Below are 25,240 nucleotides of genomic sequence, written 5' to 3' on the forward strand. Positions count from 1 at the left end.
ACACAGGATGACAGTGACATGGGCGTGTAATACACACACACCCAAGCCTAGAGGTAATCTACCCAGAGCTGAAGGGATACGTCCAACTGTGCCATCTATGAATTATTAAGGACACAAACAGAGGACTGCCTATGAGACTCAGTGCAGCTATTGTGTGTGTCATTGTCAACAAGCTGGTAATAGTGCGAATAGAAGCGTTTGAAAGCAATCCCTGTAAAACACCTATGGCTGACACTCCCTCTTCCATCTCATGAGAAAGCACTGACGCAGGTTGCATTCGACTGCTAAACAAAAGATAATATCTGGTCCTGGATTAGCTAGACGCAGGGTTTAATAACAATGGTGGTGTGTACAGTGTATACAGGGAGTCAGGTGGCTGAGCGGTGAGGGAGTCGGGCTAGTAATCTGAAGGTCACCCTACTTGCCTTGGGGGGAATGTCCCTGTACTTACTGTAAGTCGCTCTGGATAAGAGCGTCTGCTAAATGACTAAATGTAAATGTATACAGACACAAGTGCTGATATATATATACCTACATACACAGTAGTCTCATTCTCCTCTAGGGCACAACATTTCATGTTCAAAGTGGGTCAGCCTGCACTAGCCTTTTGCTCTCTCCTTCCCAACAGCCAGTAGCCTACTCCCTCACACATGCACCCTCCCAAGGTCATATAGCCCACAAACTCGAGTGTGTGTGTAGCTAATGCTTGTGTTGTGTTTCATTTTAGCTCCCTCCCACTGCCATCCCACTCAAGTTAATTTATCAAGAGGTAGTCTCTCCTTACTGGCGTATGAAACTGCTTACTTGGGGGCATTTGGGAAGATGCAATTCTAGCATTAGACAGCCACAGCCAAATACCTTGAGACTCAATCACCAGCAGGCCTACTAAGAATGATCTGTGCAAAGGAAACTGCTTAGAATTCCATTAGGATTTCTAACTTCATCTAGAACAGCTTTCCCAAACACAACAGAGTTAGGCGCCCATTCAAACCGTGGTCAACATTTCCCGTGGAGGTTTAGGATTATTGCATGACGTTATCAGGGAGAAGGTAGCATGTAAGAGCAGGCCATTGCATTTATTGAAGTGAGTCTCACATTGGAAACTGTCAGATATGGCCCTGTAGAATTATGTACAAGACCTGAAGAAGTATGATTCCTAAAAGCAAGTTTACTGTAGGAGATCTAAATCCGAGGCTCTGTAACCAAAGCATTAGCATCATTCTCCATCTGTCAGCCCTACGTTAACTGGCATTCAAGCTGGCAGGCATAATTTCAGTATAGTTGCTATCATAACCGCCCACGAGTAACACAATCATTAAGATTACCTGCTGTTGTGACTAATTGGGATGTTTGATTAGGTTTGAACAGCAACTGAATAAAAACAAGTAGGCCGAAATAGTTTTATTAGAACATCTGTATGTCCTTATTCTGCTCGAGCATTGAGGCTTGACAATTTGAGTCGTGAGTAGCAATGACTATTACAGCCATGAACACGAGATAACTAAATATATATCTGATTGATTTGCACAATTGCTTTGATAAGATGTTGATAGAAATTGTTTTCAGTTCATCTGGTGAGGTGATGTGTTTACATCAACATTTAAGGCACAGCTTCGATTTGTGGTATTGTTTCCAAACACTTCCAAAAATCACTAGCTAGCTTGTCCAAAGTTACTGTAACTCGCTCGCTAGCTGTCGATACAACTTAAGTTTACTGGCTTGCTTAGTGAAAACAAGTAGGTGGATGCAATTTAATCACGACGCACTGCAGAGGTTGAATGACTTCGCTGGGTGCTAGCTTATAGCTAGCTCTCGAGTAAGCAGCAAAACTTGCAGGTAGCACCGGTGCCTGGGTTGTGGATCAGCGATTTCGGTGAGGAAGGGTGCTATCTCGTTCAAAAGTAATTCACACACCCTTTTATTTGCTAAAGTAACTGTAATAAATAACCCGGTTTCCAGCTAACACATTCATCCTAATGCTGACACACCCAAGAAGTCCATGAAGCATATGCTTGCATCCGTGTAAAGATTTAAATGGTTTAGTTTATTTTGCTAGCGAGCGCTGTGAGCTCCTCAACTAGCACTAGCTCGGTAGATAATCTAAGAATGTGAGGATGTTACATTGATAGCGACAATACACATTTTTATGTAACTAGCTAAGAATTGTATTAGGTAGCTTCAAAATGTTCGAGCAGTAGACTCACTTAACTCTAAATTAGGAGTGTCTGGTGTACATTTAGTGTATCTACTGATTGGCGTGACATTAGCAAAATAGCGTACATGCCACGGTCAACAACTTTTGTTTTAGCTTAATAGCGTCCAAGGTTCAGTTAGTTAAAGTGTTGTCGTGCATCTAATGTTCCACTGCTAGAACCATATGTATGCATATTTAACTGATGTTGAGCCAATATCTGTCATCTAACGCCAGTTAGCTTGTCATGTAGCTTTACCCAGGCAGCAGCAAGCAGACATGCTCTTGCTAGCTAGGTTAGCAACCCAGAACAGGTCCAATTCTGCCAGTGTGGAAGAGAGCAGTACAGTATGGTCAGGTCAGACCAATTGTATTTACTAGTTCCTCCTTATATGTTAAGTATCTATACGATTAAACAAAACAGATGATACATTCTTATTCTCAAATACATGGTTCAAGTCTGAAGTGTGTTAACTAGCCAACGTTGCCTACATTACAATCTCGCAAAACGTAATACATCGAGGACCTGCCCTCCAACATGAGGAAATAGCTTGAGCCGGCTAGAAGTCTGACGAACGGTGTCAGAAGCAGTATCCAACTACTAGGCTACGTTGCTAGCCAGCTAGCTAACAGCAGCTGGCTAGCAACGTAGCTAGCTAGCTATCTGACATCGCTAAACAAAGTTAATCGGTAACCCGTTGTCATATTACAGAAACATAAGTGAACAATCAGCCAATTATATTTCTACCAACATTCGTCTATCAAATTATCTATTTAGTTATGGGCATCAACTTACATGGGTGCTGAGAGGATTGTGTTGACCGTTCATTTCTCCCAATGGCACCCTCCCACGATGACGTCAAACGTGTTTTACGTAGCCAGGTCAACGTACCCTACGTATTAGGGAGTGTAATTCCATTACCCTCTAGTAATTATGCATATTTGACAGTAAAATGACATTAGGTACGATTATGTGACCGGTATTTGGCGATATGCGATTTAAAAGGTTTTAATGGTTACGTCCGTTAAAGGGCAAGTTAAATCTCAAATCCACCTAAATTGAGTCAATGAAGATTGTGGATTTTAGTCTTAGACTATACAATTGTGTGTTCAAGTGCCTCTGTTACTACACAAAGTGATATACACTGGGTGCCTAGGACAGAGAGAAAAAAGTATTGGATGTAAATTAAAGGGGCATTCTGCTGCATTTAGAGTCAGGTGGCTGAGCGGTGAGAGTCGGGCTAGTAATCAGAAGGTTGCCAGTTCGATTCCCGGCCGTGCCAAATGACGTTGTGTCCTTGGGCAAGGCACTTCACCCTACTTGCCTTGGGGGGAATGTCCCTGTACTTACTGTAAATCGCTCTGGATAAGAGTGTCTGCTAAATGACTAAATGTAAATGTATCTTTCGATATGCATAGACCCATTCAGTAACGCCCTCTTGCATGCACACAAATAAACACCCACCCTCTCATACGCTCACCAACATAATTTGCCACATTTGCCCAGATACTCTCCAGTCTGTGTTTTTCAACGTCTCGCAGTCCTTTGCCAAAGCTTCACTTTTATGTTGGGACAGTGTAGCCTTGGCCAAGGACAAGTACATTTTCATACCGACCTGCATGCAGGAGCATTCAGCTGAGCTGATATACCTTGACATGGCTTGTGGCAAAGAAGTGCCACACCACCTGAATAAAACAGATATGAGACAGATAAGTGTAGTCATTAATTTGAGAACCTCTCCTTAAATTTAGTGGACATAAAGGACCACTTTTACAGTCTCTCCTGATGAGAAGTATCTACACAGCATGATGCCACCACCATACTTCTCTCTAGGGATGGTGTGTCTTGAGGCATGGGTAGTGTTTCTGCTTCACATATTGTTCTTTGAGTTTTGACCATCTTGGTCATCTGAACATCTGAACCTAAACTTCATCTGACCATAAACTTTTTGTCCCACCTGATTGGTCACTCATGCTTTTCTGGCAAACTCCAGACATGCTTCCAGATGGTAATTCTTGAGCCAGTTTTGGTTCAGACAATGTTGACTTAACTTTGGATCTATGTCAGCATGATTGTTTGCCTCTTTGGTTTCTCACAAGTTCTTCTTGGTTGAGTGTTGAGTTTTGATGTGATGCAGCTTTCATTTCCTGATTGTTTCACTAGGATATCCAAGCACTTATTTGGTACCTTTTCATACTTTTTAAAAGGTCAGATGGCCATCGTTTAGGCACCTTCTTATAGGAGAAGACTGCTGTGAATTTGCTTACATCATCTTAGATCAATCTCATCCTGTTGATGAAGAATAATATTCTAAGTTTTCAACCAACCAATATCCAAAGTTTGAAACAGCACTGAAACTCACCAAAGTTTGAAGCAAAGTGTTTATTAGAATTCAGAGTGACAGAGACTCCAACAAACGTGAGCAAGATCCCACAATCACACTAAAATATTTCTCTGGTCATTCCTCTTATATATCAAAACCTTATATTCAGTAATTTTGCTATTGGTACAATATTGTTTGTCACAGATACATTATGCATTTCTCACACTATTGGTCTCTTACCCTCGGGGCTTCGGGGCTTCAGCTTACAACTTAAATATATTTCTTCTATTTTTTAGGCCTGCTCTGACCTTGAAGGCCAGCTGCACTGGGCACAGGGTCGTAAATTTACCTCACGATAGCTGGGCTTTGTAGTTTTCTAATGGAAGAAGCCTACACACAGCCTTCTCTCGCACCCAGCCTCTAATTATCCAGATTTGCACTTTGGGCTTGATTTCTTCTACATATCAGTGGCAATTCTAATCAGTCAGTAAGATAGAACATAAAAGTAAAAAGGTGATTAAGAGGTTCATTTTCAATCATATAATCATTCTCCATAATTACAACAGTGTGATGTTTTTTCTACAACACTGTGTACACGACAACAGGAACAGCATCGCATGCATTCATCTAGAATTAAGATTTGCAACGACCTGCACATTTGATAACTGCTACTAACCCTAATTGAAGTGGTTACCAACTGAGATTACCAAGTGAGATCTTTCTCCCAAGTCATGAACCCAAGGAGTGACAGGGGCTAGGTTTGAAGAGATTGGTGGCTCTAGAGCCAACATCCTGCCAGATATACAGTTCTTAAATGGGGGAGTCAGGTGGCTGAGCGGTGAGGGAATCGGGCTAGTAATCCGAAGGTTGCCAGTTCGATTCCCGGTCATGCAAACTGACGTTGTGTCCTTGGGCAAGGCACTTCACCCTACTTGCCTCGGGGGAATGTCCCTGTACTTACTGTAAGTCGCTCTGAATAAGAGCGTCTGCTAAATGACTAAATGTAAATGTAATGTAAATCAGTGCAGTAAGAACGTTTGTCTCAATCAAAAAAAAAAAAAAAAAAAAAAAAAAAGATTGTTGTGTAATGCATCCCCTTCTCTCTCGGAAAAAAAGTAGTAATGCATTGGAAAGAATAAAATGCAAAATAGCTATGAATTTTTTTATGGATAATTTAATCAAAATTAATGCTGACAAAACAATACTGAAAAAGCAACTATACAACTAGGCCAAGAAAGTTAATCTTTCCAGCAAACTGTCTAATTTACAATCACTTATTAGGTTGAGGGCACTTCGTTACTCTGCATTGAGCCCTTCAGAGCACTGTTATACAATTTCAAGCGAGGGGCTATGCTGATGCCACGTTTGGAATTTGAAGGCTTGTAAGGAGTTGCAGTAATCCACCCAGAGGCTGGAGTAGTGGGTCCATAAGTCTTAGTGGTCAGCAACTGGGGATCATTGGGTGCAGTTCTCGTAGGGGCAGTAACTGGGAATGGTCTAGGAAACCCTGAATGTGCAGGGAATCTTTGGAAATGAGGGAACCATAGGCGATGGTGGTACAAAGGCTGCTCTGGCATCTTCGGATCAGAAATGCTTGCAGTAGAGGCCAGAGCTCTTGTAATGGCAGTCATTGGGAATGGTCTGGGGAACCCTGTGTCTGGAGGGAACCTTGTGAAACGGGGGTAAGGAGGTAGCTCTGCCAACTCAGGATCGGAGGAGCCTGCAGTAGAGGGTGCAGTGATCTTTGTTGGCGGTATTTTGGGATTAACAGATGCAACTTTTGTGGGGGCAGTCATTGGGAATGGTCTAGGGAACCCTGACTGTTCAGGGAACCCTGGGTAATAGTGGTAAGGAGACTGTTCTGGCATCTGAGGATCGGAGGAGCCTGCAGTACTGGGTGCTCCTCTTGTAGTGGCAGTCGTTGGGAATGGTCTGGAAAACCGTGTGTATGGCGGGAACCCTGGAAACCAGGGGACTCCGTGATATGAAGGAATCCCTGGGTATGAAGGAAACCCTGGAAACTGGGGGAATCCTGGGTATGATGGGGACCCTGGGTATGGGCGGAGTGTAACTGACTCTGGATCAGTAGGGTCGGCAGCAATGGGTATCTGGGGATCTGTGGTTGCAGCTCTCGTAAAGCCAGCCGCTGGGAACGGTCTGGGATATGGAGGAAACCCTGGAAACTGGGGGTACAAAGGCAGCTCTGCTGATTCAGGATCAGGAGGGGCTTCAGTAGAGGGTGCAGCAGTCTTGGTGGTTGGCATCTGGGTGTGTGCGGGTGAAGCCCTCATAGGTTCAGTGTTTGGGAATGGTCCAGGGAATCCTGGGAACTGGGAGAACCCGGGGTATGGAGGGAACTGGGGGTACAAAGGCAGCTCTGCCGACTTTGGATCGGAAGGGCTTGCAGAAGAAGTTCTTGTGGTTGGGATCTGGAGATCAACAGGTGCATCTCTTGTAGTGTCAGTTGTGGGGAACTGTGAGTATGGAGGGTACCCTGGGAAATAGAAGTATCCTGAATGTGGAGGGAACCCTGGGAAATGGGGATAAGGAGGCTGCTCTGGTGTCCAAGCATCAGAAGGGCTGGCAGTAGTGGATGCAGCAGTGTTTGTGGTTGGCATCTGAGGATCAGCGGGTGCAGTTCTCGTAGTGTCATTTGTGGGGAACTGTGAGTATGGAGGGAACCCTGGGAAATAGAAAAACCCTGAATGTGGAGGGAACCCTGGGAAATGGGGATAAGGATGCTGCTCTGGTGTCCAAGCATCAGAAGGGCTGGCAGTAGCGGATGCAGCAGTGTTTGTGGTTGGCATCTGAGGATCAGCGGGTGCAGTTCTTGTAGATGGGGACAGTCTGGGGTACCCGGGGTATAGAGGGAATCCTGTGACCTGGGGGTACGAAGGCAACTCTACTGACTCAGGATCAGAGGGGTTTGTAATAGTAAGCATCTTGGGAGACCCTGGGAACCAGGAGTAAGGATGCAGATCTGCCGATTGAGTATCGGAGGAGTCTACAGCATCGGAAAGGTCTGCGGAAGCAATCGTTTTTGTGGTCGGCATCTGAAGATCAGCAGGCGCACCCCTCGTAGAGTCAGTTGTGGGGAACCCTGAGTATGGGGGGAACCATGGGAAATGGGGTAACCCTGGGAAATATGGATAAGGAGACTGAGCTGGAGCCTGAGGCTTGAAAGGGTCTGGAGCTGGCACAGCACTGTTTGTGGTTAGCATCTGGGGATTAGCAGGGCTCGTTGCTGGAATGCCAGCAAGAATAGCAGGTGATGATGGGCAGGATACCGCAAACTCTTGATCATTCACCAACAGGACAAGAACATGATCCTCATCCTATCGAAAAACAACAGTATTATATCTCAAGTACACCATTTACATTTGTGACCAGAAGATGGCACTGTGGACTGTACCTTTAATAGGATGCAAGGTTTTCTGTAAGGAGCTTTGATGATCAAATCTCTGGAGTTTGATTCCACAATAAAGCCACAAGGTTCACCAGATAACAGCAAGGGCTCCCATGCATCAGAGACTAAAATACATTACTCATGTTAATATAATAACCATATCGTTTCTCAAAACTAAACTACAATACATCGTTTTAGTCTTAGATGGTCATGTTTCAAATTTGTGACATGAGCTTTGACCAACTGCTGAAATTTACCTTTTACATAGAGTGCAGCTGCTGCAATATTACCCATACTTAACACCATGCCATTCATGAAGCAGGAGACAGAAGGGAGAGGAGGTGCAAGAGGACAAGACATTGTCATGGATTTTCCCCACAGCTTTAGATGTAGTACATGATCCCCACCCTGTTGAAAGAATACTTGGATTCACTTGGCTCATATTCAATACATATGTCTGTTTGAATTGTGGTAATCACAATCCCTTCATTATGAATTACCTGTTCAGTAACATGGCAGCCTTGGTATGGAGCTACAAAAAGCACATCTCTGCGAGACCTTCTCACAGAGAATCCACACCGAGAAGGCATCCAAGTCATGGGAATGAGAGTCCCGTCAGCTGAAAAAGCAGATCCTTAGATCAAATTACCCGCCGTTTTCACCAGAAATCCACAGAAACGCATCATTGAGCTCACCATTGTCAACCAGAAAATGGGGAGCCTTCCCTCCCTTGACCCGCAAGGTCATAGCATCTTCAGCGCACTGAACAGCAGGTCCCATGTGTTTTAGTTTAGCATTCATCAACAGGTGCTGAGCTAATAAAAAAGGTTCATGGGCAAATTAACATTTGAGCGATCTCTTTATGAACGCCTTTGTAAAATTCATAAATATTGTCCACTCACAATCCATTCCTGCGGTTTTGTAAGCATCATTATTATCTGAATCAAAGGCAAAAAATCCCTTTCGTGTTATGACGCCAGCAATGGCTCCAGGCTTAATTGCATCACTAAGACTTTCTCTTCTAAATGTCTCAATTTCCGTCACATTTTTCAATCTGAACAATCTGGTATCTGTAATACTTCCATAGGAATCTGCTAAGAAAGAGGTTAAGGTCCCCAATATCAAAGGGCATAGTAGAGGATTATTCAAAGGCATAATTCTGTTGAATAGTGGCGTTTAACCCAACTCACAAAAACATCTCACAAAAGGCCAGCACATTTGACACAGCTTTAACCTCTTCTCTCAAATTGGACGACCAATCAAATGTTAGGTAGGCCAGTATGTATTTAAATGTGTCCTAGGTGCAATTGAATCACTGGTAGACGTCATGCCTATAGACCTTTTTTGATGAACGTTCAAGAATTTTCATTTGTTAAGTTTGGCCCTTGAAAGCTTCCGGTTTCAGACGCGCGATTAATTGTTTTGATGGAAGTCAGCGAGTTCAGAATCAAAAGATGTAGGCAAGTTACTGTGGTAAAACACAATGTCCGTGGGTAGTAAATAAGATCATGCTACATCTAGCCAGCGGATCATTTCTTGCATCATGTCTGTAAAAGTAGTATTGTGATCAATATTGTGAGCACATGAACCCAAGTATGCACGCTTGGCCATGACTACAACAGTGACCTTAGAGAACTACAACTTTGTATTAACTTGTCTGACACGCCCCTGAGCATGGTGCACTGTGGGAAGGCAAGCAGTACAGATCGTTAAATAATGCTACTGAAATACATTTGCACAACAGGCAAGGGATCCACCTGAACAATAAATAAACTTCATCAGATCTAACTCGGTTGTGGATCTGACACTACCATGCGTAGGCCTATAGGCTACTGGCTCTCATATCCACCTGTGCTTTAACCCTCAACCATACACTGGGTTCAGGAATGACAGTTGGATGATGTAAACCTTTTTTTTTTTTTTTACTGCTCTTGTGCAACGAGAATTAGGTGTATATACACACTTCAAGCTTATAAAAATAGTAGATTATGAACATTTATCTGTGTTTATTACGACAATTCCAGCACAACACAGCAGTTATTCAACAAGTAACCAGCCTATGCTCAGTTGAGAAGTATTTTTTCCAACTTGGGTGTTTGTGTGCTTTTGTCAGCAGTGCTGGATATGGTTGTTCATAATGTTAAGAATTTAACCCTTGTGTTATCTTCGGGTCATTCTAACCCATCGGTCATTGTGACCCACCATCGTATTGCGACAACTTTACCACATACAAAAACAAAGTGAAACATTTGATTTTAACTGTTGGGCTGTCTCAGACCCCCTACATTGCGAAGGTTAAAATAATTATTTGTATTGGGTAAACACAACGATAGTTCGTTATGAACCTTTGGGTCATGTGACCCAAAAGCAGCACAAGGGTTAAGACGTTAAGAAAAAGCCCCAGGCATGCTCAATCACCCAGGTCCAGAACTTCCTACCCACCACCATGTCACGTTAACCATCAAGAACCAGAGCAGACAGTACAAGTGGAAGCTACCTCGGTTTCCTTCCCTCCGAGGGTGACCAGAACCACTTGTGCCCAAAGCAGAAGAGGCAGGTTGTGGAGCATTTTATTGGCAAAGGGGGGTTGTAAAGTACACTAAATGTAGGGGTAACAAACATTTATTTATTTCAAGTGAAGGTGCTCTCATTAACAAATTAACTAAAAGTTCAATGTCCATGTAAGACATTTGTGAACTGAATCCAAGTCATTTTCCAGTCAACATAGCATTGCATTCTTCCAAACTCAAGTAAAAAAAGGATTCTTTATTACATTTCATTCTCACTGAAAGACAGTTGTGTTAAAGATTAAGTGATGCATTCTTATCAGGTTGAGGGCATTTGGCTATGAGTCTTGAGGAGGTGGAGTCGGGAGGGTCATGGTGGTGGATGTTGGAAACGTTCTGGGTACATGTGATAGTGAAGGAAAACCCTAGAAACCTGGAGTGAGGTGGTAGAGAATTGGAAGGGTCTGCAGTCATTTTGATTGGCATTTGGGGATCTGCTGGTGCAGCTGTTGTACTGGCAATTTCTGGGCATGGTCTGGGATAACCGGGGTATGGAGGGAACGAAGGCAGCTCTAGTGAGTCACAATCGCTAAGGTCTGCAGCACTGGGCATCATTGGGTTCGTCACTTGTAGCAGTCGTTGGGAACGGTCCAGGGAACCCGTGGTATGAGGGAAACCCAGCTCACTCTGGATCGGTAGAGTCTGCAGTACTGGGCATCTGGGGATCAGCGGATTCATCACTTGTAGCAAGCATTGGCAACGGTCCAGGGAATCCAGGGTATGAAGGTAACCCAGCTGACTCTGGTTTGGTAGGGTCTGTAGTACTGAGCATCTGGGGATCAGCGGATTCATCACTTGTAGCAAGCATTGGCAACGGTCCAGGGAATCCGGGGTATGAAGGGAACCCAGCTGACTCTGGTTTGGTAGGGTCTGCAGTACTGGGCATCTGGGGATCAGCGGATTCATCACTTGTAGCAAGCATTGGCAACGGTCCAGGGAATCCAGGGTATGAAGGTAACCCAGCTGACTCTGGTTTGGTAGGGTCTGCAGTACTGGGCATCTGGGGGTCAGTGGATTCATCACTCGTAGCAAGCATTGGCAACGGTCCAGGGAAGCCGGGGTATGAAGGGAACCCAGCTGACTCTGGTTTGGTAGGGTCTGTAGTACTGAGCATCTGGGGATCAGCGGATTCATCACTTGTAGCAAGCATTGGCAACGGTCCAGGGAATCCGGGGTATGAAGGGAACCCAACTGACTCTGGTTTGGTAGGGTCTGCAGTACTGGGCATCTGGGGATCAGCGGATTCATCACTTGTAGCAAGCATTGGCAACGGTCCAGGGAATCCAGGGTATGAAGGGAACCCAGCTGACTCTGGTTCGGTAGGATCTGCAGTACTGGGCATCTGGGGATCAGCGGATTCATCACTTGTAGCAAGCATTGGCAACGGTCCAGGGAATCCGGGGTATGAAGGGAACCCAGCTGACTCCGGTTCGGTAGGGTCTGCAGTACTGGGCATCCAGATCCCAGCTGACTCTGGTTCGGTAGGGTCTGCAGTACTGGGCATCCAGATGCCAGGATCAGCGGATTTATCACTAGTAGCAAGCATTGGCAACGGTCCAGGGAATGCGGGGTATGAAGGGAACTCAGCTCGCTCTGGATCGGTAGGGTCTGCAGTACTGGGCATCTGGGGATCAGCGGATTCATCACTAGTAGCAAGCATTGGCAACAGTCCAGGGAATGCGGGGTATGAAGGGAACTCAGCTCGCTCTGGATCGGTAGGGTCTGCAGTACTGGGCATCTGGGGATCAGCGGATTCATCACTTGTAGCAAGCATTGGCAACTGTCCAGGGAACCCGGGGTATGAAGGGGACCCAGCTGACTCTGGTTCGGTAGGGTCTGCAGTACTGGGCATCTGGGGATCAGCGGATTCATCACTCGTAGCAAGCATTGGCAACGGTCCAGGGAATCCAGGGTATGAAGGTAACCCAGCTGACTCTGGTTCGGTAGGGTCTGCAGTACTGGGCATCTGGGGATCAGTGGATTCATCACTCGTAGCAAGCATTGGCAACGGTCCAGGGAAGCCGGGGTATGAAGGGAACCCAGCTGACTCTGGTTTGGTAGGGTCTGCAGTACTGGGCATCGGGGGATCAGCGGATTCATCACTCGTAGCAAGCATTGGCAACGGTCCAGGGAAGCCGGGGTATGAAGGGAACCCAGCTGACTCTGGTTCGGTAGGTTCTGCAGTACTGGGCATCTGGGGGTCAGCGGATTCATCACTTGTAGCAAGCAATGGCAACGGTCCAGGGAATCCGCGGTATGAAGGGGACCCAGCTGACTCTGGTTCAGTAGGGTCTGCAGTACTGGGCATCTGGGCATCAGTGGATTCATCACTCGTAGCAAGCAATGGCAACGGTCCAGGGAATCCGGGGTATGAAGGGGACCCAGCTGACTCTGATTCGGTAGGTTCTGCAGTACTGGGCATCTGGGGGTCAGGAGATTCATCACTTGTAGCAAGCAATGGCAACGTTCCAGGGAATCCGGGGTATGAAGGTATCCCAGCTGACTCTGGTTCGGTAGAGTCTGCAGTACTGGGCATCTGGGGGTCAGCGGATTCATCACTTGTAGCAAGCATTGGCAACGGTCCAGGGAAGCCGGGGTATGAAGGGAACCCAGCTGACTCAGGTTCGGTAGGGTCTGCAGTACTGGGCATCTGGGGATCAGCGGATTCATCACTTGTAGCAAGCATTGGCAACTGTCCAGGGAGTCCAGGGTATGAAGGTAACCCAGCTGACTCTGGTTCAGTAGGGTCTGCAGTACTGGGCATCTGGGGATCAGCGGATTCATCACTCGTAGCAAGCATTGGCAACGGTCCAGGGAATCCAGGGTATGAAGGTAACCCAGCTGACTCTGGTTTGGTAGGGTCTGCAGTACTGGGCATCTGGGGATCAGCGGATTCATCACTTGTAGCAAGCATTGGCAACGGTCCAGGGAATCCGGGGTATGAAGGGAACCCAGCTGACTCTGGTTCGGTAGGGTCTGCAGTACTGGGCATCTGGGGATCAGCGGATTCATCACTTGTAGCAAGCATTGGCAACGGTCCAGGGAATCCGGGGTATGAAGGGAACCCAGCTGACTCCGGTTCGGTAGGGTCTGCAGTACTGGGCATCCAGATCCCAGCTGACTCTGGTTCGGTAGGGTCTGCAGTACTGGGCATCCAGATGCCAGGATCAGCGGATTTATCACTAGTAGCAAGCATTGGCAACGGTCCAGGGAATGCGGGGTATGAAGGGAACTCAGCTCGCTCTGGATCGGTAGGGTCTGCAGTACTGGGCATCTGGGGATCAGCGGATTCATCACTAGTAGCAAGCATTGGCAACAGTCCAGGGAATGCGGGGTATGAAGGGAACTCAGCTCGCTCTGGATCGGTAGGGTCTGCAGTACTGGGCATCTGGGGCTCAGCAGATTCATCACTTGTAGCAAGCATTGGCAACCGTCCAGGGAACCCGGGGTATGAAGGGGACCCAGCTGACTCTGGTTCGGTAGGGTCTGCAGTACTGGGCATCTGGGGATCAGCGGATTCATCACTCGTAGCAAGCATTGGCAACGGTCCAGGGAATCCAGGGTATGAAGGTAACCCAGCTGACTCTGGTTCGGTAGGGTCTGCAGTACTGGGCATCTGGGGATCAGCGGATTCATCACTTGTAGCAAGCATTGGCAACGGTCCAGGGAAGCCGGGGTATGAAGGGAACCCAGCTGACTCTGGTTTGGTAGGGTCTGCAGTACTGGGCATCTGGGGATCAGCGGATTCATCACTTGTAGCAAGAATTGGCAACGGTCCAGGGAATCCGGGGTATGAAGGGAACCCAGCTGACTCTGGTTTGGTAGGGTCTGCAGTACTGGGCATCTGGGGATCAGCGGATTCATCACTTGTAGCAAGCATTGGCAACCGTCCAGGGAATGCGGGGTATGAAGGGAACTCAGCTCGCTCTGGATCGGTAGGGTCTGCAGTACTGGGCATCTGGGGCTCAGCGGATTCATCACTTGTAGCAAGCATTGGCAACGGTCCAGGGAATCCGGGGTATGAAGGGAACCCAGCTGACTCTGGTTCGGTAGGGTCTGCAGTACTGGGCATCTGGGTATCAGCGGATTCATCACTTGTAGCAAGCATTGGCAACGGTCCAGGGAATCCGGGGTATGAAGGGAACCCAGCTGACTCCGGTTCGGTAGGGTCTGCAGTACTGGGCATCTGGGGATCAGCGGATTCATCACTTGTAGCAAGCATTGGCAACGGCCCAGGGAATGCGCGGTATGAAGGGAACTCAGCTCGCTCTGGATCGGTAGGGTCTGCAGTACTGGGCATCTGGGGCTCAGCAGATTCATCACTTGTAGCAAGCATTGGCAATGGTCCAGGGAATCCGGGGTATGAAGGGAACCCAGCTGACTCTGGTTCGGTAGGTTCTGCAGTACTGGGCATCTGGGGATCAGCGGATTCATCACTTGTAGCAAGCATTGGCAACGGTCCAGGGAATGCGGGGTATGAAGGGAACTCAGCTCGCTCTGGATCGGTAGGGTCTGCAGTACTGGGCATCTGGGGCTCAGCAGATTCATCACTTGTAGCAAGCATTCGCAACGGTCCAGGGAATGCGGGGTATGAAGGGAACTCAGCTCGCTCTGGATCGGTAGGGTCTGCAGTACTGGGCATCTGGGGCTCAGCAGATTCATCACTTGTAGCAAGCATTGGGAACGGTCCAGGGAACCCGTGGTATGAAGGGAAACCGGGGAACTCGGGGTATAAAGGGAACCCAGCTGACTCTGGATCAGTAGGGTCTGCAGCACTAAGCATCTGGGGATCAGCGGATTCATCACTTGTAGCAGTCGTTGGGAATGGTCCAGGGAACCAGGGGTATGAAGGGTAACCGGGGAATGGAGGCAGCTCTGCCAACTGAGAATCGGAAGATTCTGCAGAGGCTTGTGCAGACGTTGTGGTCATTATCCACGGATACACAGGGGTCGTTCGCAGAGCGGTATTTGGAGCACACAAGCAGGATACAGCAAACTCTTGTCCATTCACCAGCAGGACAAGGATGTACTTATTATCCTATAAAGAAAAGCAAGAAAGCATTAGAGAAACCAAATATGCACATGAAAATAATCATGTGAGCAGAAGAGACTGTACCTCCTTTATGATGCAGGGTTCTTTGTATGGAGCACTGATCATCAATCCTCTTGAGTGCGATTGTGACACCACAGTAAATCCACAAAGTTCTCCGGTTGACAGCAGGGGCTCCCATAAGTCAAAGACTAAATAGTCGTTATAAATTACTCATTCACATACATAATGTGAAATGTAGCAACACCACAATACTGGTTGTCAAACTAAACACCAATGTATTGTACAACTCTTTAGATGGTCATGCTTGAACTCATGAGCCATGAAAATCAACCGCTTTAAATTTACCTCTCACTTTGAATGCCTCTGCTGCAATATTATCCATGTTTAACACCATGCCATTCATGAAGCAGGAGACAGAAGGGGGGGGAGGTGCAAGGGGACAAGACATTGTCATGGATTCCCCCCACAGCTTTAGATGCAGTACATGATCCCCACCCTGTTGGAAGAGCATTTTGATCAACGTTCAATGACTACATATAGAGGGGCTGTCTGAAAAGGTAGCCATCAGCCACATTATGAATTACCTGTTCAGTAACATGGCAGCCTTGGTATGGAGCTACAAAAAGCACCTCTCTGCGTGACTTTCTCACAGAGAATCCACACCGAGAGGGCATCCAAGTCAAGGGAATGAGAGACCCCTCACCTACAGAAAGCAGAACCTCAGATTAAACTACACAACTTCACTAGAAACCCACAGGATTGTGTCATTAAGCTCACCATTGTCAACCACAAAATGGGGAGTCTTTACGCCCCTCACCCGCAAGGTCATAGCATCATCTGTACACTGCACCAAAGGTCCCATGCGTTTGAGTTTGGCATTCATCAACAGGTGCCGAGCTAAAAATACACATTTATATACAAAAGAAAAGGTAAACGTGAAAGCCGTATTCTGTCATTAATTAAAAAGGTAAATATTTTAGCGACTACTAAAACACGTTGGTAAAATTTAGGGAAATAGACTACTCACAATCCAATCTCGCCTTTTGGTTATACTCTATATCTGAATCAAAGGCAAGAGATCCGTTTCGAGTAATTACGCCAGCAGTGGCTACATACGCTTTTGCGTTACTCAGACCTTCTCTTCTAAACGCGGCCCCGTATTCCCTGGGATCGATCTCTTCATTTGTTTGCCTATATGTGGTCGTATTAATCAAACTTCCAGATGAAACTACAAAATAATATGTCAAAGTTGCCAGGAACAAGGAGCACACTAAATGATAATTCCAAGTCACCATGTTGAAATGTTTTTCAACACCAATACCACTCTATGACATTTACAATAATTTTGCACAGCTTTAAACTGTTCGCTCCAATTACACGACCAATCCCATTTGAGGTAGGCCAGTAATAATGTAAACGCACCTGAAGTGCATTTGAATCACTGGTATGTGAATACGCTGCATTCGTTCTTCCAATTTCGCCGTGTTCATGTGCTTGTGTGTGAATGTCGAAATGTGTTGGCCTAAACATAATCGCTATAAAATTAGCCTGATGTGTTGGATTTGGTTGTTCATAGTGCTAAAAAGAACACATTAGGGCCAATATTAAGAATCTTCTGGGCTATTTTCAGTTTTAAATTTGGGAAGAATTGTCAATTTTATAGCAAAGTGTAGCATTTTCTTTTAACCGTTGGGCTGTCTCAGACCCCCCACATTGCAAAGGTTAAAAGAAAATTATTAGTATTTGTTTTTCCATTGGGTAAACAATGGTTCATTATGAACCTTCGGGTCATGAGACCCGAAGGCAGCACAAGGGTTAAAACTATCCAATAAAGCATGAAAGATGCCCCAAAACACATTTTAAAATAAATCACCTGCCTTTGAGCTCTTAATCTCTGCCTGATCGTGTCACTGAGTTCCAGACCAACTTCATTCTAATGGTCCAATATTGAAAGGAATAATGTTTTTGAACTCATACTAGATGAAGCATGCTCCAAATCAAGACTAACAAATTCCTAGAAACTGTCAACCCCTAACCCCTGTCCTCGGGCAAGGCCCTTCACCCTACTTGTCCCTGTACTTACTGTAAGTTGCTCTGGATAAAAGCGTCTGCTAAATGACTAAATGTAAATGTAGGATAGAAAATGCAGCGGTGCAAGTTGAAATCATAAACCTGAAGACAAGAAACATTATCAACTTCCTTTCAGGTTAGTATAGATCTTCAGTGAGAGACTTAGTCTGCACCGACCATGTCACCATTTTCCTCCAATAAATGGAAATTCTGTTAATTGAAAGACAGGCTTCAATGCCTAACAAGTTAACTACTGTGCAAAGTACAACACTCAAATACAAGTACAAGGGATTCTGTATTTCAATTTTAAAGTCTCACTGAAGAAAAGGAGACAAGTGGGTTATAAAAAGATGCAGGTGCGCTTTGAAGGACTGTAGAGGGCTTTGAGACACCAAGGAGCTGCAGCAGACGTGGGCCCAAATCTCGTAGGGGCAGGTGTTGGGAACTGTCCAGGGAACCCTAGGAACTGGGGAAACCCGGGGTATAAAGGGATACCTGGGAACCCGTGGTATGAAGGGAGCATAGGCGACTTTGTATCGGTAAGGTCTGCATTAGTGGGGTTCTGTGGATCTGAAGGTGCAGCCCTTGTGGCGGTTGTTGGTAACGTCTGGGGTACCCAAGGTATTGAGGGAACCAGGGGTATGTCAGCAGCTCTGCCGAGTCAGGATCAGAAGGGTCTGCATCTGTCTCAGTGGTTGGCATCTGGGGATCAGCTCTCGTAGTGGCAGATGGAGGTGCCACCGGGGAGCCGGGGGACCCTGGAAGCTGGGGGTATGGAGGGGAGCCTGGAAGTTGGGGGTAAGGAGGGGAGCCAGGGGACCCTGTAACCTGAGGGTATGGAGGGGAGCCGGGGGACCCTGGAAGCTGGGGGTATGGAGGGGAGCCTGGAAGTTGGGGGTAAGGAGGGTAGCCAGGGGACCCTGTAACCTGAGGGTATGGAGGGGAGCCGGGGGACCCTGGAAGCTGGGGGTATGGAGGGGAGCCTGGAAGTTGGGGGTAAGGAGGGTAGCCGGGGGACCCTGGAACCTGAGGGTATGGGGAACCCTGGAAGCTGGGGGTATGGAGGGGAGCCGGGGAACCTGGGGGTATGGAGGGGAGCCGGGGAACCCAGGGTACAGAGGCAGCTCCACTGACTCAGAATTGAGAGGGTCTGCAGTAGTGGGTGCAGCAGTCTTGGTGGTTGGCATCTGGGGATTTACGGGTGCAGCTCTTGTAGGGGCAGATGGAGGGGACCCAGGGTACTCTGGAAACTGGGTATGGAGGGGAGCATGGAGGGGCAAGTGCAAACTACCTCAGGTTCTCCCCTCTGAGTGACCAGAGCCACTTGTGCCCTAAGCAGCAGAGGCAGTTTGTGGAGCCTTTTATTGGCAAAGGGAGGTTGTAAAGAGTACCAAATGTAGGTGCCAAACTGCTTATATTTACTTCAATTGAAGGTGCTCTCATTTAACAAATCAACTAAAAGTTCAATGTCCATGTAAGACATTTGTGAACCAACTCCCTAATCCTTGCCAGTCAACGCAGCATTGCATTCTTAAATTAAATTCCAACAAAAACTCAAGTAAAAAAGGATTCTTTATTCAATTTCAGTCTCACTGAAAGTCAGTCAGTTTTAAAAGAATTGAGTGATGCATTCTTGTCAGGTTGAGGGTATTTGGCTATGAGTCTTGAGGAGGTAGAGGAGGGAGGGTACCCTTGCTGTGAGGACAAAATTCAGGGATCCTACTCTCGTGCTCAGGACTAGTGGTGGAAGCTTCTGGAGCCAGTGTAACATTTGACTGAGGGGAAGGATTGGTACATGACATCATACACTTACAGGATCGGCCATATGCTGACCTCACTGGCTATGGACTGCAGAGGGACCCAGGGGCTTCAGTGGAAATGGGCACAAATCTCATAGTGGTAGATTTTGGGAACATAATGTAATGGTGAAGGAACCCAGGGAAATATGGGAACCCTAGAAACCTGTAGTGAGGTGGTAGAGGATTGGAAGGGTCTGCAGTCATCTTGATTGGCATTTGGGGATCTGCGGGTGCAGCTGTTATAGTGGCAATTTCTGGGCATGGTCCGGGATAACTGGGGTATGGAGGAAACGAAGGCAGCTCTAGTGAGTCACGATCGGTAGGGTCTGCAGTACTGGGCATCTGGGGATCAGCGGATTCACTTGTAGCAGTTGTTGGGAAAGGGCCAGGGAACCCGGGGTATGAAGGGAAACCGGGGAACCCGGGGTATGAAGGGAAACCGGGGAACGGAGGCAGCTCTGCCAACTGAGAATCGGAAGAGTCTCTAGAGGTTTGTGCAGACGTTGTGGTCATTATCCATGGATACACAGGGGCCGGTGTCAGAGCGGTATTTGGAGCGCACAGGCAGGATACTGCAAACTCTTCTGTATTCACCAGCAGGACAAGGATGTACTTATTATCCTATAAAGAAAAGCAAGAAAGCATTAGAGAAACCAAATATGCACATGAAAATAATCATGCGAGCAGAAAAGACTGTACCTCCTTCATGACGCAGGGCTCTTTGTAAGGAGCACTGATCATCAATCCTCTTGAGTGATTGTGACACCACAGTAAATCCATAAAGTTCTCCGGATGACAGCAGGGGCTCCCATAAGTTAAAGACTAAATACAGTTGTTATACATTACTCATTCACATACAAAATGGAAAATGTTCCAATACCACAATACTGGTCAACCAAAAAAAACAAGCATTGTTTAACTCCTTAGATGGTCATGCTTGAATTCTCATGAGCCATCAACATCAACTGCTTTAAATTTACCTCACTTCAAATGCCTCTGCTGCAATATTACCCATATTTAACACCATCCCATTCATGAAGCAGGAGACAGAAGGGGGGGGAGGTGCAAGGGGACAAGACATTGTCATGGATTCCCCCCACAGCTTTAGATGCAGTACATGATCCCCACCCTGTTGGAAGAGCATTTTGATTAACGTTCAATGACTACATATAGAGGGGCTGTTTGAAAAAGGTAGCCATCAGCCAAATTATGAATTACCTGTTCAGTAACATGGCAGCCTTGGTATGGAGCTACAAAAAGCACATCTCTGCACCTTCTCACAGAGAATCCACACCGAGAAGGCATCCGAGTCAAGGGAATGAGACCCCTCACCTACAGAAGGTAAAACCTCAGATAAAACTACACAACTTTACTAGAAATCCACAGGAATGTGTCATTAAGCTCACCATTGTCAACCAGAAAATGTGGAGTCTTTACACCCTTCACTCGCAAGGTCATATCATCATCATCTGTACACTGCACCAAAGGTCCCATGCGTTTGAGTTTGGCATTCATCAACAGGTGCATAGCTAAAAATACACATTTATATACAAAAGAAAAGGTAAACGTGAAAGCCGTATTCTGTCATTCATTAAAAAGGTAAATATTTTAGCGACTACTAAAACACGTTGGTAAAATTGAGGGAAATTGACTACTCACAATCCAATCTCGCCTTTTGATTATACTCTATATCTGAATCAAAGGCAAGAGATCCGTTTCGAGTAATGACGCCAGCAGCGGCTACATACGCTTTTGCGTTACTCAGACCTTCTCTTCTAAACGCGGCCCCGTATTCCCTCGGATCGATCTCTTCATTTGTATGCCCAAATGTGGACGTATCTATCAAACTTCCAGATGAAACTGCAAACAAAAATGTCAACGTCGGCAGGAACAAGGAGCACACTAAAGGAGAATTCCAAGGCACCATGTTGAAATTTCAACGCCAATACCACTCTGACATTTACAAACATTTTGCACCGCTTTAATCTGTTCGCTCCAATTATACGACCAATCCCATTTGAGGCCAGTAATAATGTAAACGCACCTGAAGTGCATTTGAATCACTGGTATGTGAATACGCTGCATTCGCGCTTCCAATTTCGCCTTGTTCATGTGTTTGTCGTGTGTGAATGTCGAAATGTGTTGACCTAAACATAATCGCTATTAATTTAGCCTGATGTGTTGGATTTGGTTGTTCATAGTGCTAAAAAGAACACATTAGGGCCAATATTAAGAATATTTTAGGTAATTTTATCGTTTTTAAATTTGGGAAGAATTGACAATTTTATTAAAAATAGGCCTATTTGTTTTTAAGTTTAGGATTTTTTGTTTTACGGTTCAATAGTGAACTATACAAGTTCGTGGAATTTGTTATTAAAAATGGGTATGCACAGTGCCTGGGATGATATAATTGATACACACATTTCTGGAATTATAGACTAGTGCAGTGCCCGTGATGCAGTTGGTGATTGAGATGTCAGTGAAACACACGCAGTGCCCATGATGAAATTGGTGGTACACACACACAGATTCCTGGAATTATAGATAGGGCACAGCACCCACGATGTCGGTGACACACATTTCTGGATTCATCGATAGTACAATACCCGTGATGCAGCTGACGATACAGTTCATCTCAGTGGCTTTGGTACATATATTTCTCAGATCACAATTGAAATTTTTTCATCTCTGAAGTACTTGTTCAACCTCCAAATACATCATCTATTCTAGTAACTTATGCATGTCATAAAACACATTTCTCATTATTTTAAACAAATTGCCAAGGCTGTGGTACATTCATTCAAATTATTATGTAGCCTTCGTTTCCTACATCACTTCTAAATAACGAAATAGAATATCCCTCTTTTCCTTACTACGAACTCTGGTGCGTTAAGCACAGTACAATATATGTGTGTGTACATGTTTCATACATAACATTTTGTGTTCCTGGATAGTTTACTATACATTTTGCTGCATGTCTTTTGCACTCCCTTAAAACTATCCATTAAAGCATGAAAGATGCCCCAAAACACATTTTAAAATAAATCACCTGCCTTTGAGCTCTTAATCTCTGCCTGATCGTGTCACAAGTTCCAGACCAACTTCATTCTAATGGTGCAATATTGAATGGAATAATGTTTTTGAACTCATACTAGATGAAGCACAGCCATTAGAGCTGCCCTTGTTGGATTTGAGTGATGCGCCAAATCAACACTCACAAATTCCTAGAAACTGTCAACTCATTTTCTTAACACAGATCGTTTCTACAGTGTAAAGCCAAGTGTGTAGATTACCTTCTTGTAAGAGAAGGGCATTTTACATCTGTATGCAATATCTTCAATTAATCTCACCCGCAAGAGTTAGGCTAGAACATTTCTATGCAGCTGTGCAAGTTAAAATCAAACCTGAAGAGAAGGAACATTATAGACTTGCTTTCGGTGAGAGACTTGGTCTGCATCAACCATGTCACTATTTTCCTCCAATAAGGGGAAATTATGTTCATTGAAAGACAGGCTTCAATTCCTAACAAGTTAACTACTGTGCAAAGATCATTGTCAAATAAGACAAGTTTTTAAACTGCATCTCCTGGTTCTTAAAAGCCAACACAGCTTTGCCTTCTTCCTCAAATGTTTTGGACAAATACAACACTCAAATACAAGTACAAGGGATTCTTTATTTAAATTTTTAAGTCTCAGTGAAGAAAAGGAGACAAGTGGGTTGAAAAAAAGAATCGTTAAGAAAGTTAGGGTATTTGGCTACGAGTCTTTAAGGGCAGGTGGAGGAGGGAGTGTACCCTTGCTGTGAGGACCAAACCCAGGGATCCTACTCTGGTCCTCAGGACTAGTAGTGGTGGAATACTTGGGGGTAGCCTCTGGAGCCTGTATAACATTGGACTGACGGGAAGGATCATCTTGGTACATGACATCATACATTTTAACCGGAGGGGCCACATGCTGACCCCACTTGCGCTTTGAAGGACTGTAGAGGGCTTTGAGACACCCAGGAGCTGCAGCAGACGTGGGCACAAATCTCATAGGAGCAGGTGTTGGGAATGGTCCAGGGAACCGGGGAAACCCGGGGTATGAAGGGAGCATAGGCGACTCTGGATAGGCAAGGTCTGCAGTAGTTGGGTTCTGTGGATCTGAAGGTGCAGCCCTTGTGGGGGTTGGGTTCTGTGGATCTGAAGGTGCAGCCCTTGTGGGGGTTGGGAACGGTCTGAGGTACCCAAGGTATGGAGGGAACCAGGGGTAAGGAGGCAGCACTGCCGAGTCAGGATCAGACAGGTCTGCATCAGCTCTCGTAGTGGCAGATGGAGGTGCCACAGAGGAGCCGGGGGACCCTGGAAACTGGGGGGAGCCGGGGGACCCTGGAAACTGGGGGGAGCCGGGGAACCCAGGGTACAGAGGCAGCTCCACTGACTCAGAATTGAGAGGGTCTGCAGTAGTGGGTGCAGCAGTCATGGTGGTTGGCATCTGGGGATTTACAGGTGCAGCTCTTGTAGTGGCAGATGGAGGGGAGCCGGGGTATCCTGGAAGCTGAGGGTATGGAAGGGAGCCGGGGTATCCTGGAAGCTGTGGGTATGGAGGGGAGCCGGGGTATCCTAGAAGCTGAGGGTATGGAGGGGAGCCGGGGTATCCTGGAAGCTGTGGGTATGGAGGGGAGCCGGGGTATCCTGGAAGCTGAGGGTATGGAGGGGAGCCGGGGTATCCTGGAAGCTGTGGGTATGGAGGGTTGCCGGGAGACCCTGGAAGCTGTGGGTATGGGGGGGAGCCGGGGTATCCTGGAACCTGTGGGTATGGGGGGGAGCCGGGGTATCCTGGAACCTGTGGGTATGGGGGGGAGCCGGGGTATCCTGGAACCTGTGGGTATGGGGGGGAGCCGGGGTATCCTGGAACCTGTGGGTATGGGGGGGAGCCGGGGTATCCTGGAACCTGTGGGTATGGGGGGGAGCCGGGGTATCCTGGAAGCTGAGGGTATGGGGGGGAGCCGGGGTATCCTGGAAGCTGAGGGTATGGGGGGGAGGCGGGGTATCCTGGAAGCTGTGGGTATGGAGGGGACCCGGGAGACCCTGGAACCTGAGGGTATGGAGGGGACCCTGGAACCTGAGGGTATGGAGGGGACCCTGGAACCTGAGGGTATGGAGGGGACCCAGGGGCCCCTGGAACCTGAGGGTATGGAGGGGACCCTGGAAGGGAGCCAGGGAACCCAGGGTGCAGAGGCAGCTCCACTGACTCAGAATCAAGAGGGTCTGTAGTAGTGGGTGCAGCAGTCTTGGTGGTTGGCATCTGGGGATTTACTGGTGCAGCTCCTGTAGTGGCAGATGGAGCGGACCCAGGGTACCCTGGAAACTGGGGGTATGGAAGGGACCCTGGAAGCTGGGGGTATGGAGGGGAGCCAGGGGACCCTGGAAGCTGGGGGTATGGAGGGGAGCCAGGGGACCCTGGAAGCTGGGGGTATGGAGGGGAGCCAGGGGACCCTGGAAGCTGGGGGTATGGAGGGGAGCCAGGGGACCCTGGAAGCTGGGGGTATGGAGGGGAAGCAGGGGACCCTGGAAGCTGAGGGTATGGAGGGGAGCCGGGGTATCCTGGAAGCTGAGGGTATGGGGGGGAGCCGGGGTATCCTGGAAGCTGAGGGTATGGGGGGGAGGCGGGGTATCCTGGAAGCTGTGGGTATGGAGGGGACCCGGGAGACCCTGGAACCTGAGGGTATGGAGGGGACCCGGGAGACCCTGGAACCTGAGGGTATGGAGGGGACCCGGGAGACCCTGGAACCTGAGGGTATGGAGGGGACCCTGGAACCTGAGGGTATGGAGGGGACCCAGGGGCCCCTG

General features: G+C 47.0%; 5 protein-coding genes across 7 annotated transcripts in view; all 5 read right to left on the bottom strand.

Annotated features, from left to right (window-relative positions):
• tmcc1b (transmembrane and coiled-coil domain family 1b) overlaps positions 1 to 3,089 on the bottom strand; it is a 10,888-nt gene extending 7,799 nt beyond the window's left edge. For 2 of the 3 annotated variants that reach the window (XM_062471652.1, XM_062471644.1), the window contains exon 1: positions 2,988 to 3,089. The gene's annotated coding sequence lies outside the window, so the exon portion shown is untranslated. The remainder of the gene's footprint in view (positions 1 to 2,987) is intronic. The other variant, XM_062471661.1, reaches the window with a different exon arrangement.
• Positions 3,090 to 5,665: 2,576 nt separating this feature from the next.
• LOC134028235 (proteoglycan 4-like) lies at positions 5,666 to 9,130 on the bottom strand. Its single transcript, XM_062471672.1, has 6 exons — positions 8,824 to 9,130; positions 8,612 to 8,736; positions 8,422 to 8,535; positions 8,179 to 8,329; positions 7,928 to 8,046; positions 5,666 to 7,850 (listed from the first exon to the last, which is right to left on the bottom strand). The coding sequence occupies exons 1-6, from the start codon at positions 9,074 to 9,076 to the stop codon at positions 5,793 to 5,795; spliced, it is 2,820 nt and encodes a 939-aa protein (XP_062327656.1). The 5' UTR covers positions 9,077 to 9,130; the 3' UTR covers positions 5,666 to 5,792.
• Positions 9,131 to 13,895: 4,765 nt separating this feature from the next.
• LOC134019809 (mucin-2-like) lies at positions 13,896 to 20,305 on the bottom strand. The gene is made up of 3 exons (XM_062460586.1): positions 20,110 to 20,305; positions 14,098 to 15,526; positions 13,896 to 13,990 (listed from the first exon to the last, which is right to left on the bottom strand). The coding sequence occupies exons 1-3, from the start codon at positions 20,188 to 20,190 to the stop codon at positions 13,896 to 13,898; spliced, it is 1,605 nt and encodes a 534-aa protein (XP_062316570.1). The 5' UTR covers positions 20,191 to 20,305.
• LOC134030146 (P30 adhesin-like) lies at positions 18,300 to 18,860 on the bottom strand. Its single transcript, XM_062474025.1, has 4 exons — positions 18,691 to 18,860; positions 18,539 to 18,637; positions 18,361 to 18,475; positions 18,300 to 18,313 (listed from the first exon to the last, which is right to left on the bottom strand). Exons 1-4 carry the CDS (start codon positions 18,796 to 18,798, stop codon positions 18,300 to 18,302), a joined length of 336 nt encoding a protein of 111 aa, XP_062330009.1. The 5' UTR covers positions 18,799 to 18,860.
• Positions 20,306 to 23,063: 2,758 nt separating the features above from the next.
• LOC134034238 (uncharacterized) lies at positions 23,064 to 25,217 on the bottom strand. Its single transcript, XM_062478676.1, has 3 exons — positions 24,590 to 25,217; positions 23,597 to 24,163; positions 23,064 to 23,557 (listed from the first exon to the last, which is right to left on the bottom strand). The coding sequence occupies exons 1-3, from the start codon at positions 24,693 to 24,695 to the stop codon at positions 23,166 to 23,168; spliced, it is 1,065 nt and encodes a 354-aa protein (XP_062334660.1). The 5' UTR covers positions 24,696 to 25,217; the 3' UTR covers positions 23,064 to 23,165.
• Between the last annotated feature and the right edge of the window lie 23 nt (positions 25,218 to 25,240).

The sequence above is a fragment of the Osmerus eperlanus genome, chromosome 1 (assembly GCF_963692335.1).
Source record: "Osmerus eperlanus chromosome 1, fOsmEpe2.1, whole genome shotgun sequence".
In the NCBI taxonomy this organism is placed as follows: Eukaryota; Metazoa; Chordata; class Actinopteri; order Osmeriformes; family Osmeridae; genus Osmerus; species Osmerus eperlanus.

What these genes read in the sequence shown, in the direction of transcription:
- LOC134028235 (XM_062471672.1), bottom strand. Translation starts at nt 9,076, where the DNA reads ATGCCTTTGAATAATCCTCTACTATGCCCTTTGATATTGGGGACCTTA. An exon ending in CAAAACCGCAGGAATGGATT is followed by an intron (nt 8,737 to 8,823) that starts GTGAGTGGACAA and finishes CTTTTTTATTAG; the next exon opens with CTCAGCACCTGTTGATGAAT. An exon ending in TTCTGGTTGACAATGGTGAG is followed by an intron (nt 8,536 to 8,611) that starts CTCAATGATGCG and finishes TTTTCAGCTGAC; the next exon opens with GGGACTCTCATTCCCATGAC.
- LOC134030146 (XM_062474025.1), bottom strand. Translation starts at nt 18,798, where the DNA reads ATGCCAACCACCAAGACTGCTGCACCCACTACTGCAGACCCTCTCAAT. An exon ending in GCTCCCCTCCATACCCCCAG is followed by an intron (nt 18,638 to 18,690) that starts GTTCCCCGGCTC and finishes CCATACCCTCAG; the next exon opens with GTTCCAGGGTCCCCCGGCTA. An exon ending in GCTCCCCTCCATACCCTCAG is followed by an intron (nt 18,476 to 18,538) that starts GTTACAGGGTCC and finishes CCATACCCCCAG; the next exon opens with CTTCCAGGGTCCCCCGGCTC.
- LOC134019809 (XM_062460586.1), bottom strand. Translation starts at nt 20,190, where the DNA reads ATGGATTTACTGTGGTGTCACAATCACTCAAGAGGATTGATGATCAGT. An exon ending in AGCCCTGCGTCATGAAGGAG is followed by an intron (nt 15,527 to 20,109) that starts GTACAGTCTTTT and finishes TTTTCTTTATAG; the next exon opens with GATAATAAGTACATCCTTGT. An exon ending in CGCTGATCCCCAGATGCCCA is followed by an intron (nt 13,991 to 14,097) that starts GTACTGCAGACC and finishes GCTGATCCCCAG; the next exon opens with ATGCCCAGTACTGCAGACCC.
- LOC134034238 (XM_062478676.1), bottom strand. Translation starts at nt 24,695, where the DNA reads ATGCCAACCACCAAGACTGCTGCACCCACTACTACAGACCCTCTTGAT. An exon ending in TGGCTCCCTTCCAGGGTCCC is followed by an intron (nt 24,164 to 24,589) that starts CTCCATACCCTC and finishes CCCCATACCCAC; the next exon opens with AGCTTCCAGGGTCTCCCGGC. An exon ending in AACCCCCACAAGGGCTGCAC is followed by an intron (nt 23,558 to 23,596) that starts CTTCAGATCCAC and finishes CAAGGGCTGCAC; the next exon opens with CTTCAGATCCACAGAACCCA.